Here is a 16,810-nt window from a genome sequence, read left to right on the forward strand (position 1 = left end):
TTTGCCCGGTCAACCTTGCATCTATCTCGTCTTGATTGCATCTCGATCGTCCACCTGATGTGATCAATCCGAGAAATTAAGATGACAGAAGGAAAATGTAATGAGCAATTTTGGAGTGACCATTAATACCTGCAGTACTTAAAATCTCATGGAATTGAATTGGACATGATATTATTAGGACACTTTAAAGAGCATATTTATGTAGGAAGGATAATATGGATTGGTTCAGTGTAAATGGGCCGGCCTTCTATGGCAGCCTCGAACCCGGTCCACATAATTGTGTGGACCGAATCGCCGCCAGTCCCAAAAGCCACACGTTCCCGCGCTAACATTTGCCGGCGCCCAAACCCTCCCGCCGCCGCGCGTCTTCGCGGCTTGGTACTCCGTCTCCGCCCGCATCTCGACACCGCAAACCTCGATGGCGGAGGAGGAGGAGGATGGCAGGACGACGGGCTCGAAGCCCATCTGCACCATCTGCTACGAGGACCTCAAGCCCCTCGTCGAACACCTCCAGGCCGCCCCCATCTGCGGCCACGTCTTCCACGAGCTCTGGTAATTACTCGTCTCACCTTCTGATCTCGGCTACGATGCTGCTGCTCTCGATCAGGATCTCATGTGACAGAACAGCCTGCAGCAGTGGTTGGAGTATTGCCCCGCCGGCAAAAAGCCGATCTGCCCTGTCTGCAATCAGTCCTGCCCCCTGCGCCGGCCCACCCGCCTCTACTTCCAGTCAGCCGGCGACTCCGCCGCCGCTACCCAGACGACCATCACCTCCTTCGTCTCCCAGCGGCCTTCCTCCGAGGCCTTGGCTGCGGAGGTCGGGAGGTTGGAGCTCAAGCTCGCCTCCCTCACTGCCAAATTCGAGATCCAGCAGACCCATCTCAAGGAATTGAACGACGAGGTAGGGTATTGGAAACGTGCTTTGCTCTTGCCGCGAGATCCATTTTGATCGATCGAGTGACGATTGTCGCTTTATTGGCCAAGGTGTCTTCTTGGAAGGAATCAGCCACACGGGAAGAGGCCAAAAGGCTAGCTATCAAGAAAGAGAAAGAGCGCATCGAGCAGTTTCTTCATGCGAAAACGGAGGTAAAACCCTTTTGTCTGCCCATCGTGAATCACCTCGTTACCCTTTCAGATGCTGTGTGTTCAAAGCTAAAAGTTGTGCTAGGAACTGAATAGAAAATCGTTGGAGTGCCTAAGGCTAGAGGAGAGGAACTTGGGATTGGGTAAAGAACTCGCGGCGCTCAAGCTGTAAGCGAAGCTACTTCCTTTGTGGCACCTGAATTCAGTTTATGATTCTTCCCCTTGTTCTTAATGTCATTGATCGATACTTCAGTGCGACAGACCTCAATCTGGGGGAAGAAGAAATGGTGAAGCTTGCATCACTAGGTCATGGGTGTAACCATGATAATGCAATTGACGTTATGAAGAGGTCGCTTGCCCTGCGCAACAAGTAGGTCTCACAAATTGTCACGGTAGACTACTGTGGTCAGTGTTTTGACCTGACCAAATTCTTTTTCACTAGCCTATGATATAAGAATTTTCTGTCATATTTTGTGGAATCTAATTTCTTATGTTACTCATCATATAATGATCATGACTTGACTGCATTCACCAGATATATCAAGACTCCACATTTGCCTCCATCACAAGTGAATTAACTAAAATTTTAGATTGTTCATATTTTCTATTTTTCGTTGCCAAACAGAATGGTGGCTCCTGGTGTGCCGTAGGACCAAATTTATTTCACTCTCAAGACCGGCCAATGCACCAGCTTATTGTCATATTCAACTTGCCTGTATGCTTACTAACTTTATCTCAATTGTCCAAAAGTGAAATGAATAATCTAACATGATTTCCACGGTATAACCTTTGCTTGCACAGTCTATACCGGAAAATTGCAGAGGCAATAAGTGATGAGGAATCCTAACATAAATTTCGCAAACTCAAGTGGTATTGTTACATAGGTGCCTGTTTCCATTTGATGTATGTAAAGCTTGTGATGAGAATATATTCCATGTTTTGCATCAAAAGTTGTAGAGTTTTTGTATCCAGTTTGTCTTTCTTACTAATCATATACTTGTTTCGTGATTGATAGCAATGAGATAAAGATCTTAATGTGTGTCCTTTAAGTAGATAAATGTGATATTCTTCCTGGTTAAGATGTTTTATGCCCTCCCAGAACCGCATCCGCTACTTAATTCTCTTGGCTTTATCTCAATAAGCTGGTCAGCCAACCAAAAAGAAGTAATTCAACTTTACAATCCATTTCATGATATCAGGGTTTTCTTGGTCGATATAGATCATTCAAGTAACAAATGCACTGTTTTAACCATGTTGCACAACTGTGGGTGTGCTAAGGCCATCTTAATGGATTGCGGTACAAGTTGTAAGAAATTAATGAAATTAATTCTCTCATCCTGCATCTATCAGTCTGTAATTCGACGAAATGTGGTTCTTGATTTGGGAAACCAATCTTAGACCAACCAAACATCTGACCGTGTCATGACTGTTTGCTTAAAGTAATAGTTGAATTAAGAACCGGCTATTGAAGGGAGCAAGTCTGTAGGATGGAGCACATTTCTTAAGTAGCTTTTTGTAACATGTCCATTCATCAGTATGGTTCATGTGTTGGTGACATTTTAAATTGATTTTGAACAGGTTATAATAAATTGACTGCCATAGTTCTCATCCTACCTCTAGCAATTGGTTTTAATTTGGTTTAATTTAATTCATAAATTAATATTATAGCTCAAACCAACTGAATCACCTACATATTGGGACTAGCTCAGAAACAGTAATCAGACAAGTGGCTTGTCAAGGGAGCAAAGTTTCAGCATGAAATCCCTTGCACTATAATCATATTAAGAAACTTTCTTTGCCACATTGTAGACATGTGTGTGAATACAGCAACTGTCCCCAGAGACAAAGAGAAAATGGTGAATGCAGGGTAAAACATGCCTCATGCATCTATTTGTGTTTCCATATATTGAAATATATATGTCGGAACTTCATATCTATTCCACAACTCTTTCAAGAAACAAGATTTTGTTGCTTCAGGGTTCACATAATTTGGGTCTTGAGCATTTTGTACTTTGAGGTTGCATTGGTAAGCAGAGGCAGTGGTTCTCTTGAATTCTGACTTGAACTAAGTTAGTAGACAAATGCTAATTGAGGATTCGATCCTGTAATTCCTTTAATCTTTGTTGCATTATCAAGGTGTTGTTTCACTCAGAGGTGTTTTCATGTCCATCTAGCAGATCCATTTTGACATTCTTTTATCCATTATGCTTGGATTTGTGTAGCACTAATTTACTGCTAATTTATGTTTTCAATGGTCTTTATAGGAGCTACAAGGAACTGATGGCTCAGTGCAACAATTTAGGAAGAGCGGAGACTCGCTCACGTCAGAATCTCGACAAGGCCATTGAGAAAATAAGGAAAATGAAGGTGAGTCTTTTATAAGTATTCATATTGTGTTTCCCTTGAACTTGCCATCTCATGTCGCTAACTTCAGGAATTATTTTTTGGTTCATTGTCCCAGATGAGGATACAAGAACTGGAGAAGGCGCTTGAAGATAAAGAAAATGGCTTTCTCAGGGACCTGAAAGCTTCTAAGAAACGTAAAGCTAAAGGGTTAGATTCAAATTACACTTCAGATAACCTCAAACTCCCACACACTGCAGATCCCCCAACAGAAGATCATTCTAAGAATACTACTCTACTCTATTTAAACAGCATCTCTGGAGGTTTACAAGCCCATAATGATTTGGCTTCACCTGCTGACAAGGATAAAAATTTTGCAATGGATCTAAATGATGATGCTAGCTTCTTTGATGTAGATGCTCTTAAACACCGTCCAAGCTTGCATGAGGATATATACCAACTATCTGATACCGGAAATCAATCTGAATTGTATAAAAGTGCAGATATCCAGAAAAGATCTTCATGTGAGCAAGATGCTTCCTCTTGTCCCAAGAGAGAAGCGTATTCAATCTGTAAACCAAGTGATGCTTCTGGCAAGTCATGGATTCCAGACATTTCTAAGCACAGAACAGAGAACACTGATGAACATGGAGGGAGAAGTCAAATAGACTCAACCTGGGTGAAAGAAGTATTATCTATTGATAACATCACGAAGAAAAAACCATCAGCAGAAAATATAACCGAAACTCAAGCATGCAATGCAGCTGCAATTCATGGTAAGTTACTTCCCCTCTGCTTGTTCGAGCTTTGATGCCATTATAGGGTTACTTGTTTGAGATCTGGTTGTGACTGTGAACCAAGGAAAGGGCCTCCTTAATGTAGGAGTAACATTGAGTATATTTGATCTTACCTACACTTGTTTAGCGGTTGCGAGCATTCTATTCAATCGAACTGAAATTGTTTGTACTTTGTAGTAGTTCTAATCCTTCTCATGCACCATAAACATCACAGGTGACGGATGTTTTCCGGGAGTCCTTGGAACAAGTATTGTCAACAAGAATGTGGGGAGATGGTGCAAGCAGGTTCTCAAAAAGCCATCCTTATCTCTTGGTATGGAAGCTTCAAAGAGTAGTGGCGACTTGATTGCTGTTGGAGCGGATGGAAGAGGAGGGAGAATTAAGATACTTAGAAGTGGTGGCCATTCCTTGGTGAGTGAACATTAGTTGCTTTCTCCTCAACCATTTTTATTGGTTACTGCTATCCTTAAGCTGAGTACCGTAAGAAACACCAGTCTATGCAGCCACAATCTCCGTCCTCCAAGAAATCCAAGTACGAAGCTAACCGAACCAGTCAGCTACAAATCGAGCGTTTCTTTAGAAAGCCCAAAACGCATGAAGGCTGACGAAAGACCAAACCATCCGGAAAGCAATCCGAATAGATGATAGATGCTGTCTGTCAACGAGTCAGTGAAGACGGGATCGAATTTTTGGTGGGTGTTCATTCACTGTGATTGCAGAAGCCCAGTGGTTGACTTTTTCTGTACTACACAGAATTGTCAAGATTTATTTGATGATATTAATGTAAATGTACGATATTAAATTTGTCGTCAACTATGTCTCCTCATCTACTGTCGCTTGTGTTTCTCCATACCGAATCCAGTCGACTGTTGCTTAGCAGGTAAGCTTCGATCCTGTCATGGGCCGTGGGTGCTGACGGCGGCAGGGGCACATAAGTCAACCCCATAGCCACATGTTGGCCAAGTGGTCAAGCCTTACTCGCTGAAGCGTCTCTTGCAATTGATCGACTTGGTCCGTCCCACGCCATGGGTGAGCGACCGCGTCGTCTTTATCCCCATCCTTGACGTCAAAGGATAGTCTCGGGGGTGTTTCCTTTCCATTTTTATTGTACTTCCGACGATCGCAGCAAGAGCAAGTCCGATCATGGAGATGTGGCTACTCATCTTCTTCTCCCTCGTCTTATCTGCTGTCGTCGTCGCCCTCCTCCTCGAACATGGAGCCAGGAATCGAAGGCTACCGCCCGGCCCACCGATTTTGGCGATCCTCGGCAACTTCCTGTACCACCGCTGGTTCCTCCTAAAGCCGGAGGACGTCCTGCGAGAGCTCCACGCGCGGTACGGCCCCATCATAACGGTCCGCCTCGACTTGCAACTCACCATCTTAATCGCCGACCGCACCATCGCGCACAAGGCGCTCGTCGAGCGCGGGGCCTTCTTCTCCGACCGTCCCGCCCCCACGCCGGCCTTCCGATTATTCAACGGAAGTCGGCACATCATCTCTTCCAGTGCCTACGGTCCGATCTGGCGCCTCCTCCGCCGCAACCTCACCTCGGAGATCCTCCACCCCGCCCGCGTCAAGCTGTACGCCGGCGGCCGAGCCTGGGTCCTCGGCGTCCTCACCCAGCACCTCCGGTCCCAGGCCGACTCCCACGACGGCGTGGTCGTTCCCATAGAGAACTTCCAGTTCGCCATGTTCTGTTTGCTGTGCCTCATGTGCTTTGGCGAGAAGCTAGACGAGAAGGCCGTCAGGGACATCAAGGACGCGCAGCGGAGCCGCCTCCTATACGCCAGCAAGCTCCGCGTGCTAAACTTCGTACCATGTATCTCAAGGCACCTGTTTCGCAATCGATTGAAGACGGCCATGGAGATGGGGGAGAGACGGACGCAACTTTACCTTCCCCTGATCGAAGCCCGAAAGCGGTACAAGCAGCAGCACCTGCAAAAGATGACGTCGAGCAAAGAAAAAGAAAGATTCGTGGTTTCTTACGTGGATTCCCTGCTCGACATCGAACTCCCGGAGGAAGGTGGAAGGAAGCTCTCTGACAACGAGGTGGTGTCCCTGTGCTCGGAGTTCCTGACCGGGGGCACGGACACGACGTCGACCGCGCTGCAGTGGATCATGGCGAACCTGGTGAAGCACCAAGGCATTCAAGCAAAGCTGCGGGAAGAGATCGAGCGGGCCGCCGCGGGGAGCGGCGAGGAGGAGGATATCAAAGCGGAGGACCTGCAGAAGATGCCGTACCTGAAGGCGGTGATCATGGAGGGTCTGCGGCGGCACCCGCCCGCCCACTTCCTGCCGCTGCGCGCGGTGACGGAGGACGTGACCCTGTGCGGGTATCTAATTCCCAGGGGGGCGACGGTCAACTTCTTCGTGGCGGGGATGAACTGGGACGAGAAGGCGTGGGAGGAGCCGATGGAGTTCAAGCCGGAGAGATTCCTGGGCATTGAAGGAGGGGCGGTGGACATCACGGGGAGCAGGGAGATCAAGATGATGCCGTTCGGGGCGGGGAGGCGGATATGCCCGGGGCTGGGACTGGCCAGGCTCCACTTGCAGTACTTTGTAGCCAACCTGGTGAGGAGGTTCGAGTGGAAAGCCGTGGAGGGCGAGGAGGTCGACCTGAGCGAGAAGGTCGAGTTTGCTGTCGTCATGAAGAATCCACTGAGAGCTCGTATCATTCCGAGGAGGAAGACTTAGGAGCCTCGTATGGTTGTATCTACGTTTCACCTTTTGACTGCTTCAGATGATATAGGAGTTCCCACAGCGAAGAATATGAGATAGGTTGAATTGGTGAGTCCTTATGCAAGAGATTCGTCGATTCGTAGAGCTCTTGCTGCAGGGCTTCAGTTGTATGTGGCATTCTCTCAAGTGGCTGGTGGGCCTAAAACATTCTCCGACAGTTTGGCCTGCGATAAAGAGATATTGCGATGGTGAAGACATAGCGTCCGTCCATAGTCAACAGTTAAAAGAATTGGACACGTGATATAGTACAACTGGACTCGATCGAAACCGAACTCTATAACTGTCGACGGTTCGGCGCACACATCACAATGTAATCATTCTCCACATTTACCGAAACCTTAATCTAACAGTCTGTTACTGATTTAACTTATTTCACTTAAGTTATACGATAGATACCCCTTATGCATAACTTAATGGTCATCAAGCATGATATAAGAAAGATTGCTCCGAGATCACACTAATTACACACTTCATCATTTAACGGAATCGTACGAGCATACATTGATTTAAATATCAAATGAGTTTTATCGGGTACGTAGTTGTATTAATATTTATTCTCGTTATTAATAGCAGATAAGATTTTTCTAACTATATAAGAAAATCTCTCTACCCTATTGAAGGAAATCCTCTATTCTGTTGAGGGAAATCTTACTTTCTAATATGTATAAATAGGAGAGGGATATGTTAATTCATTAAAGTTTCTTTAATAAAACTTCTTCAATCATTCTTTTTCGACAATTCCACCGTCGTGAAATCTCCATAAAAGATCAGATAATAAAAATCTAGCACAATAACTACTAAAGTAATTTTAAGCCTACTAATCATGTTTAATTAGTTTATGATATAAAAAATTAAAATTGGATTAGGGTTTGAATTCCAATTAGAGTCTAATAGAGTTCAAATTGGAGTTTGAGTTGGGAGTCCAAACTGAAATAAGTACACAACCTATTGCCATATTTCGTTCTCAACCAACAAATCCTCAACAAATTTTCATTAATGGTACTTTTCAAAGATAAATCCCTTTTTCATCTTGATAATTGATTTAATTTCTTATACTTGAAGAAGTTAGTCAAATTCAAGAGTTTGATATAACTGAGTATAATGGTATAAATAAATACAATTATTGAATTACAATTAGCATACCAATAAAAGTATAAATAATATATATTTTTTATCCTCATTTGTGATCTCTATGCTTCCGATAAATGATATGCTTATGTTTTCAACTTTTAAGATTAAAGTACACAATGTTTATAAGTTTAGATAATCCTAACTCGGTTTTATCATAACACAATAGATATTAGTAGTTGAATCAGAAAGATAGTTTAGCCTCCAAATAATTCTATTTTAACACAAAATTTGGTGTATAACTAGATTTATAAATCTCATAGTCTTCTACAAAATTTCATGATAATTTAATATCATTTGGTTTGCTAGAATAGTGAAGTAAAACTTCTTTACAGAATTATACGATGGTTTAATTGATGCTAATAAACTCATTTATTTAAAATTAAATTATTAAAAATAATAGTAGAATTTAGATGAATTTTTAGGTTAAGTATAGTATATTTTATAAGAGATTTTATTATATATATATATTTTTTATGAATTATTGCTATGAATTATCATAAATCAATAATTTGAGAGGTAGTATTCTTAATTAAGGCATCTCATTACCTATGCTTCCAATTTAATACGTATCTTTATTTTTTACGAACATGATCTTTTCTTAACATCTTTATTTTTTAGTTCAATCAAATAAGTATAAGTTTAATTTACTATAAAATAGTGATCGTATAAATAATCATATATATAATATATTTAGGAAAGTATGTTTTGACTGATATAATCGTTATCAGCTTATCATATGCTAAATGTGAATATATGTATTTTGTATGCATAAAAATATATGAATTATAATAAAAATATCTTATATGCATGTATATATAATCAAGTGCAGTGGGAGCACACGTGTTTTATATGATGTTCAATGTGGGAGTGCACCTATATACTCTAATGTGTAATGCATATATATATATATATATATATATATATATATATATATATATATATATATATATATTATGACATGTAGTGTGAGAGTGCATGTATATATATTATTACGTACGGTATGAGAGTACGTGTATGTATTATGATATGCAGTGTAGGAGTGCATGTGTGTATTATGACGTGCGGTATGAGAATTCACGTATGTATTATGACGTATAATGTAGAAGTGCACATGTGTATTATGACATGCGGTATGAGAATGTACGTATGTATTATGATGTATAGTATGGAAGTACACGTATATATTATGACGTACGGTATGAGACTGCACGTATGTATTATAACATGCGGTGTATAAGTATATGTATATATTATGATGTGCAATATAAAATTACACGCATATATTATGATGATGTGTGATATAGAAGTGCACATATATGTTATGATACGTGGTATAGAAATATATCAATTTGCTATATTTTCTACATATGCATATAAGCTTTTTGATTTATTCCAACGTAAAATTTATATTCTTATTATGCATATACTATGTTGTTGAGTTACGAGTGCTAATGAAGTCAGGATGAAATGTCTACCATTAAATATTTTATACCTATGATTGTGAAAATGTAGTATATATAACATGATACATGCTCATCTGAATAAAACTATAAAGGCTTATACTTACTGAATGATTACTCATTATATATCCTATTTTATAGGTAAGAATACTAGTATCCTACCCAAGTGATCGAGTAGGAAGCGAGCACATGCAAACCCATGCCAATAAGCATTATATATATATATATATATATATATATATATATAATGCTTATTGGCATGGGTTTGCATGTGCTCGCTTCCTACTCGATCACTTGGGTAGGATACTAGTATTCTTACCTATAAAATAGGATATATAAGCATGATGACAATAATAGTATTCTTACTTATAAACCCATGCCAATACTAGATATAGATGATGACATATAAGCATTATATATATATATATATATATATATATATATATATATATATATATATATATAACTTCTGGACATGTTATGTGAGTGTACGTATAAATATTTCTTTGATTAAATATTATAATTATATATAGGTATTGTAAACATTATGAATAAGGAAAATCCTATCATTTTATTTAGTGAGTTAGCATATTATAGTTTTAAGATTTCTTACTTTACGTTGCATTCTTGAAATATAGATAAAATTAGGAATAAGATATTACACTTACACAATGCGATATACTTCTAAATATGGCTGAGTTGGGTCGGCACATCTAATACTCTGCAGCCTACTCCCAACTCCTTCGATTGCATGATTTTTTTCATCTCTAACTCGATAGAGTGCATAAAGAAAGACAACAAAATAAGGAAATAAATATTCATAAACATCATGGCCAATTAAAATGGTCAGATTCAGGTTTGAAAACCATGATGCTTGACTTGTTCATTTCAGTATTTGTGGAACCCTTTATTTCTTTGTCACTGACTATTATTATTCTGAGGCATAGCACTCCTCATTTTGTGGGGTACATGATCATAATTCCAACGTAGTCTATTTGATTCCAGCCTTATCTATATATACTAGAATGCACAATATGATAATTCCAATGATGGCTCATATTTCCAACCTTGAAACTTATGTGCTGACAGCGCATCCACCGAAGCTATCAGATGGAAGTCTTCGGTTGAGGTCATCTTCTTATTTTAGTCTCAGATATATGTTCGATTCAAACACTATCCTCCGTATGAACATCATAAATAGTTTCACTCAACGTTGGAAACCAGCGGCCAAAGCCATAGCACTCCTCATTTTGTGGGGTACATGATCATAATTCCAACGTAGACTATTTGATTCCAGCCTTATCTATATACTAGAATGCACAATATGATAATTCCAATGATGGCTCATATTTCCAACCTTGGAACTCATGTGCTGACAGCGCATCCACCGAAGCTATCAGATGGAAGTCTTCGGTTGAGGTCATCTCCTTATTTTAGTCTCAGATATATGTTTGATTCAAACACTAACCTCCGTATGAACATCATAAATAGTTTCACGCTATTCTCATGGATCATTAATTAGCTCCTCCAGCAAGCTTGGTGGTGAGTTCATGATATCCGACATTGATGTCCATTACAGCCGTTTCCAACGAGATAGCAGGGAGAGCTCTTGCAAGATTGAACACGTTAGAGGTTGAGGACAACTATGGGTTGGAACTAAATTCTTCTGTAGCTGTCGGTCTCGCGTGCTGCATGTGCCTTATTTATTATTCTGGCTTGTTTGACTAAGAAACAAAGCAGGAGATTAAAAGGGAGCAGCCAGTGTTCCATGGCCGAGAGAGTCACTTTCTTGGAGGTGGAGGAAGAAGAAGACGAGAGGGAGGGAGATGGAGATGGAGATGGAGAGGGAGAAGGCGGAGAGCGGTGGTCTTGAAGCGAGGCAGCGGCCGAGGAAGAGCGCGAGAGAAGGAGCGGAGGTAGTGGAAGGTTTGTGCTTTGTGCTCGGTTGCTTCCTGTTGTTTAATTAATCGATCTTTTTTCTCTATTTTCTGCGAATTATGAAATGACTATAATGCCCATGTACTTTGTTGCTTTGTACGAGGAGACCCTTCCCCTGCCCGACGCAAGTCGTGGCCTCCGACATTCCGAAAGATTCTTTTTGCGTCATTCGTGTCGGGTGTAGTGTGCCTCACGACAACCCACCTCGTTGTCGTGATTCGTATCTTTTGGCGTGATTCGTGATTCGTTTTGTTACTATTATGGTTTGCCCGTGTCGTTGTCGTGATTCGTGATGCGCATCTTTTCTGTTACGTTCGGTTTGGCCACCTCGTTGTCCTTGTTGCGTTGTTCTTGGCCTCCTCCCAAGATTTTGATCTCGTTTCCTCTCTTTCGCTCCTCTTTCTTCCTCGGGAAGTGGCAATGGCTACGGGGAGAGCCTAGCGATCGTCGGATTCCTACTCTGTTACCGTAGCTTGCGGTTGTGATCGAGGTTCTTGTTGTGATGGGGAGAGCATGGGAGCCTGGCGATGGGGTTTGATTAGTTTCTTGTTCTTTGACATCTCCATGGAAGCATGGTTGGTGTGTTGGGTTTGCTTCCTTCCTCTTTTCCGGCTGCGTTGGATTAAGGTTGAGGGCATCAGAGGGTGGTTACCCTTTCGTTGTCGCTTGCTTGGTATGTTGGTTTGATCCGAGGGTAAGACCTCGGATCTTGGCGATAAGGTTTAATTAGCTTCTTCTTCTTTTAGATCTCGATGAAAGGATGGCTCCTTTGTTTCAAGAAGTGGGCTCCCATTCCTTGTCGAACGCTTGTTTAGCTAGAAATCATGTCCTTACATCAGAAATCTGTTGCATCGGACATTCTTTTCCGAATGGCTTTGTTGTCGATGCATAGGGAAGGGCGAGTCGGTTTCCCTTGGATCCCTAATGAGCCCCGTCTTCCTGCCTCCTCCTTGTTGGCGTTCGCTTGCGTCGAGCGGCAAGACATATCCGAGATCCCTTGATGCACACAAGTGGATTGCTGCAGTTTTCTCACAGTGAGGTTTGCCTTTTGCGATGAAGCACTGAAAGGAAGATATGAATTGCTAATTTTTGATAATCTCTTTCCTTTTCTTGGCTTTGTCCTGTTGGTCTTCGCCATAATTGTATGACACTTCCTTCTCAGCTCTTGATGATTAGCAGTAGCACGGCTGGATTTTATTCAATCTTTTTCTAGTGCATTTTTACACGACTGTTAGGAGGATGCTTTTGATCGACAATGGTAGGATAATCTCTCATGAAACTTTTGCATTCTTCGTAGCTGCCATCACATTTATTATCTAATTAAGCATTAACTGCCATGGTGTAAATAATTCTTATATAAGTGCTTTCTTAGTGGTGCATCACGACTTTTTTTAGTGAATAATTCTCTTTGCTGATGCATCACAACCTCTTTTTAGTGTCTGGTTGCTGAAAGCATCTTAGGTCCAGAAAATTATGCATACAAAACGGGATGCAATTTCTTATATGAGACATTACCCACTACTTGTTATGACATTAGGTTCTTCGCTGTGTTTTCTTTTTGTTTAGACTAACCAAGTCAACCGTGTTGATCAAACACTCAATTAACCTATTGATGATATTGAGATTTGATATCCTCAAACCAAATCAGCTAATCTTAGATCTTGTTGTTCATGTTACCGGTGAAAAATTGTATTATCGTGGAGGGCCGGATTCGTAGAGAATGGAAATATTCATGTAGAATGGGAGCCAGAGAATATCAATTACAAATTTGTTTTGGTTAGAGATTGGAAAAACTGAAAGGAAAAAATGTGTTGGATTTCACAAATTGTTACTAAGCTTCATGTTCTGCTGTAAGATAAGCTCTGCTGGAACTCTTTTTAAGTTTTCGATCTATTATAGTCCACTTTTGGTGGTTGGAAACATACAATCATTTTTCTTTTATCTTTGGCTGAAGGAGTATGAAAGTGTCGGTACTGCATCTATTCCAACTCAGTCTTTGATTGATGATTTTTCCTGCATATTTACTGGATCCAGATTTCCATGGTCTTCATATTGCATCTTTTTGTTGTTATTTGATGTGCTTTTATAGTTCCTGTTACTTGCAACATTAGGATTAACAAATTTTCGAACATGCTATGTGACAGCACACACTGCAGTTGCAGTTGAGACTGGTGGCTTGATGCCCCAAAAGGATGACCAGATTGCTACTTGGGAGGAACTCGGAAATGAAAAATCAGATTTTAAATGTGAAATAATTAATGAGCAAGAGGATATATCAACCGAAGAAGTAAATCATGCCTTAAATAATATGAAGATGGAAAATGGATCAAGTTCACAATGTTCTTCTGAAACATCAGAAAGTGAAGATGAAACGGCAGTACAACAACAGATTAAGCTGCCAAAAGAGAGTAAACTAAAAGCGGTAGAATTTGATCTTGAGAGGATACTTGAGGAACAAGATACTCATGATTTGTACTGTCCTATTTGTAAATCGTGTATAACAAAAAAGGTGATTTTACGTAAAAGAAAAAGGATGGTTCAACATGGTGGGCCTTCTAAGAAAGTGAACGAAGAAAAATATGATGCTGGGAAGTCGGATACTGGAGCTGTTTCAAGTGGAATGACAAATCCAATTGATGCACCGGAGACAGATGTATTCAGATGTTTATCATGCTTCAGCTTCTTCATGCCAACAGGTTTGCACTTGCTAATTCTGCTTATGTATGTGTTTCATATGGTATAAAGACAGTTGTTTCTAGAATGGATCGCCTGTATCAGCTATTCTGCTCCGTGGCAACCAAATTTACCTTTCCTGTTTGATACTGTTGTCATGCTGGTATATGCTTACATAGAGGATTTTAGAGCTCATTCCTCAATCCTCACGCTGAATCAGTAGTGCTGTCCTGGGGCATGCTGCAGCAAGGGAAATCATGGTTTTGAGTACTATGTCTGTTTTTTTATTTATTATATTTGACCTTGAATTGATGGGGAATCCAAAGCAGTCCTTTTTAAGTGCATATAATGATTGCTCTCTTCTGATTTTGAACAGAGGGTGGTTTTAACATATTCCAGATATTTGAGAAAGGAAAGAAAATTCATGCGCAAAGTTCACCGCAAGTTCCCGAGAAAAAAACAAATTGGATTTCATCGATTTTTAAAGCGGATAAAAGCCAAATGAAACCAAGCCAACCAGGTTGGTTTCTACTGCACCTTCATTATGCTTGTAATTTGTGTCGATTTGTTCTGGTTCCAGTGAAGTGAACATTTGGCTTAAATTTCCCTGGAATACTTAGATTTGGCATTCTAAGCAATTTACTTGTTGCATTTGTCAAAAACATGTGATTGGCAATCAGTGCAAGTCATGCTAAATAAATGAACTTGTGTTGTCAAAGATGATCATTATTTGGTAAGTTCCTCACCAACTAAAGACAGTTATGCAGTTTCTTTTAGCTTAATATTATCTTATACTTGAATTTATTTCATCTTCTCTAAACCGGAAATTACTTGGCGTTTATATTAAAATTAAAAAAAAAAATCATAGTAAAACTTTCATCTTGCTACGCTTCATCTTTGCTTGCCTTTTCAGCATATGCATCATCTATCTTAACTTTCTTTGTGTGCTTTTCTTTACTTATCATCTGACATCATTCATTTTTATTTTTGTGTATGATGCAACCTTGTTGTCCAAAATGCTAAAAACATGTGTGATGCTAGATATTAAGCTTAAGCTTTTGTTTATGTTCATGCAGGAGATGGTGCTATTCAAATAACTAGTGAAAATGACCAGATAATTCAACGTTCAGAAGCAACTGCCACTGAAGTGTTGCCACATGTTCGACTTGATGTACCTGAGCAAAGTGCCAGAGGTTCTGAAACAAGCAATGACTGGGATGTTCTGAAAAGTATTGTGTACGGAGGTCTAGCTGAATCAATTGCCAGCCTGGGTGTCGTGTCATCAGCGGCTGCAGCTGATGCTTCAACATGTGAGTTTCAAAATTAAAACCTCATCTCAATTCCAAAAGTAATCAGGTCAAGTTTTTGTTGCAGCCTGAATGAATGAAGATTTATCATATCTGTGACATGTTTAGCCAGTGAAATGGGTAAAGTCAGGTTGGCGGTCGAGAGAAGTTATTATTATTATTATTTTCCTCTTAAGAAAACAATCTGGGACGTTCAGTTGGGTGGAACTAGTCATCACAGAATCAAAGAAATATATGCTTGACCTGGATCAATGAGCTAGACTTATTGGTCCTTTAGCTTTTAAGTCTCGTCTAACAAGTCGAATATTTTTAGCTTTAGAGTTACAGACGATTTTATTTATCTTCATTAAGTAATACTTTTAGCTTCTTTTACTTATTAACCTGTCATTTATTTTTCCAATCTCCAGCAAGAAATTGTGGCATCCTTTAGCTTTTGAGTCTCGTCTAACAAGTCGAGTAGTTACAGACGATTTTATTTAGCTTCATTAACCAATACTTTTAGCTTCTTTTTTTCTTATTAACCTGCCATTTATTTTTCCAATCTCCAGCAAGAAATTGTGGCATCCTTGTTGAAATTTTGAGTCCAAAATTGGAAATAAATACTGATTTTATTTTTCTAACTTGACTGACTTTTGCAGTGAGCATCGTTGCTTTAGGGCTGGCAAATCTGTTTGGTGGATTTCTTTTGATTATTCATAAAGTAAGTTGATAATTTTTTGGTGGCACTTTTTTTTTTTTTCCCTCTTCATTTAGTTCATAATTGAAGCAAAGCAACGTAAGTACTTACATTAGGCACTCTTCTACAGCTTTTTGAGTTGAGAACTGCTCGAGATGTGGCAACCGACCACGAGGAGGATGAAAGAGCTGGTCGATACTGGGAATTGCTGGGGAGGAAAGCAAACTTCCGCCTGCATTTTGTTGTTGTCATAATATCATACCTTTTAGTTGGTTCGGTGCCTCCCGTCGTTTACGGCTTCTCATTCAGGGGGAGTGACAACAAGGAACACAAGCTCATAGCTGTGGCTGCAGCATCCCTGCTATGCATTGCGCTGCTGGCTACAGGGAAGGCCCACGTTGGGTCACAAAGGGCCTACACGAAAACTCTTTTCCACTACCTAAGCCTTGGTGTGTCAGCATCTGGTGTCTCCTATGTGGCTGGGGTGATGGCCAATAAGCTCCTTGAGAAGTTCGGTTTGTTTGATGGTGGCATGAGTCCCCCGTCACCTCCCGGCCTTTTGTATCAAGATCTAAGCTCAGGAGGACGGGAGTGGGCATCATCATATTGACGACGGACCAGACCCCACTTACAGGTGGCAATCTGTTCATTCAGCAGCACTCA

At 40.6% G+C, this 16,810-nt stretch overlaps 3 protein-coding genes across 7 annotated transcripts; all 3 read left to right on the forward strand.

Annotated features, from left to right (window-relative positions):
* Positions 1-322: 322 nt before the first annotated feature.
* LOC135672379 (uncharacterized) lies at positions 323-5,049 on the forward strand. 3 transcript variants are annotated; one of them, XM_065180864.1, is made up of 10 exons: positions 323-552; positions 628-901; positions 985-1,086; positions 1,169-1,251; positions 1,337-1,453; positions 3,348-3,450; positions 3,545-3,636; positions 3,739-4,202; positions 4,438-4,634; positions 4,718-5,049. In XM_065180864.1, the coding sequence occupies exons 1-10, from the start codon at positions 419-421 to the stop codon at positions 4,826-4,828; spliced, it is 1,677 nt and encodes a 558-aa protein (XP_065036936.1). In that variant the 5' UTR covers positions 323-418; the 3' UTR covers positions 4,829-5,049. The 3 variants fall into 3 exon arrangements, with proteins under 3 accessions (XP_065036936.1, XP_065036922.1, XP_065036929.1); XM_065180850.1 differs by having other exon boundaries at positions 3,545-4,202; XM_065180857.1 differs by having other exon boundaries at positions 3,545-4,202; positions 4,727-5,049.
* Positions 5,050-5,307: 258 nt separating this feature from the next.
* On the forward strand, positions 5,308-7,157 carry LOC135672395 (cytochrome P450 89A2-like). Its single transcript, XM_065180876.1, has one exon. The coding sequence runs from the start codon at positions 5,367-5,369 to the stop codon at positions 6,915-6,917; it is 1,551 nt and encodes a 516-aa protein (XP_065036948.1). The 5' UTR covers positions 5,308-5,366; the 3' UTR covers positions 6,918-7,157.
* Positions 7,158-11,333: 4,176 nt separating this feature from the next.
* LOC103995240 (membrane protein of ER body-like protein) lies at positions 11,334-16,762 on the forward strand. Of its 3 annotated transcripts, none has more exons than XM_065180884.1 (6): positions 11,334-11,479; positions 13,636-14,187; positions 14,541-14,684; positions 15,241-15,474; positions 16,110-16,171; positions 16,278-16,762. In XM_065180884.1, exons 1-6 carry the CDS (start codon positions 11,380-11,382, stop codon positions 16,755-16,757), a joined length of 1,572 nt encoding a protein of 523 aa, XP_065036956.1. In that variant the 5' UTR covers positions 11,334-11,379; the 3' UTR covers positions 16,758-16,762. The 3 variants fall into 3 exon arrangements, with proteins under 3 accessions (XP_065036956.1, XP_065036966.1, XP_065036961.1); XM_065180894.1 differs by lacking the exon at positions 11,334-11,479 and adding an exon at positions 11,658-12,530; XM_065180889.1 differs by lacking the exon at positions 11,334-11,479 and adding an exon at positions 12,545-12,749.
* The last annotated feature ends 48 nt before the right edge of the window (positions 16,763-16,810 follow it).

The sequence above is a fragment of the Musa acuminata genome, chromosome BXJ1-1 (genome assembly GCF_036884655.1).
Source record: "Musa acuminata AAA Group cultivar baxijiao chromosome BXJ1-1, Cavendish_Baxijiao_AAA, whole genome shotgun sequence".
NCBI lineage: Eukaryota > Viridiplantae > Streptophyta > Magnoliopsida > Zingiberales > Musaceae > Musa > Musa acuminata.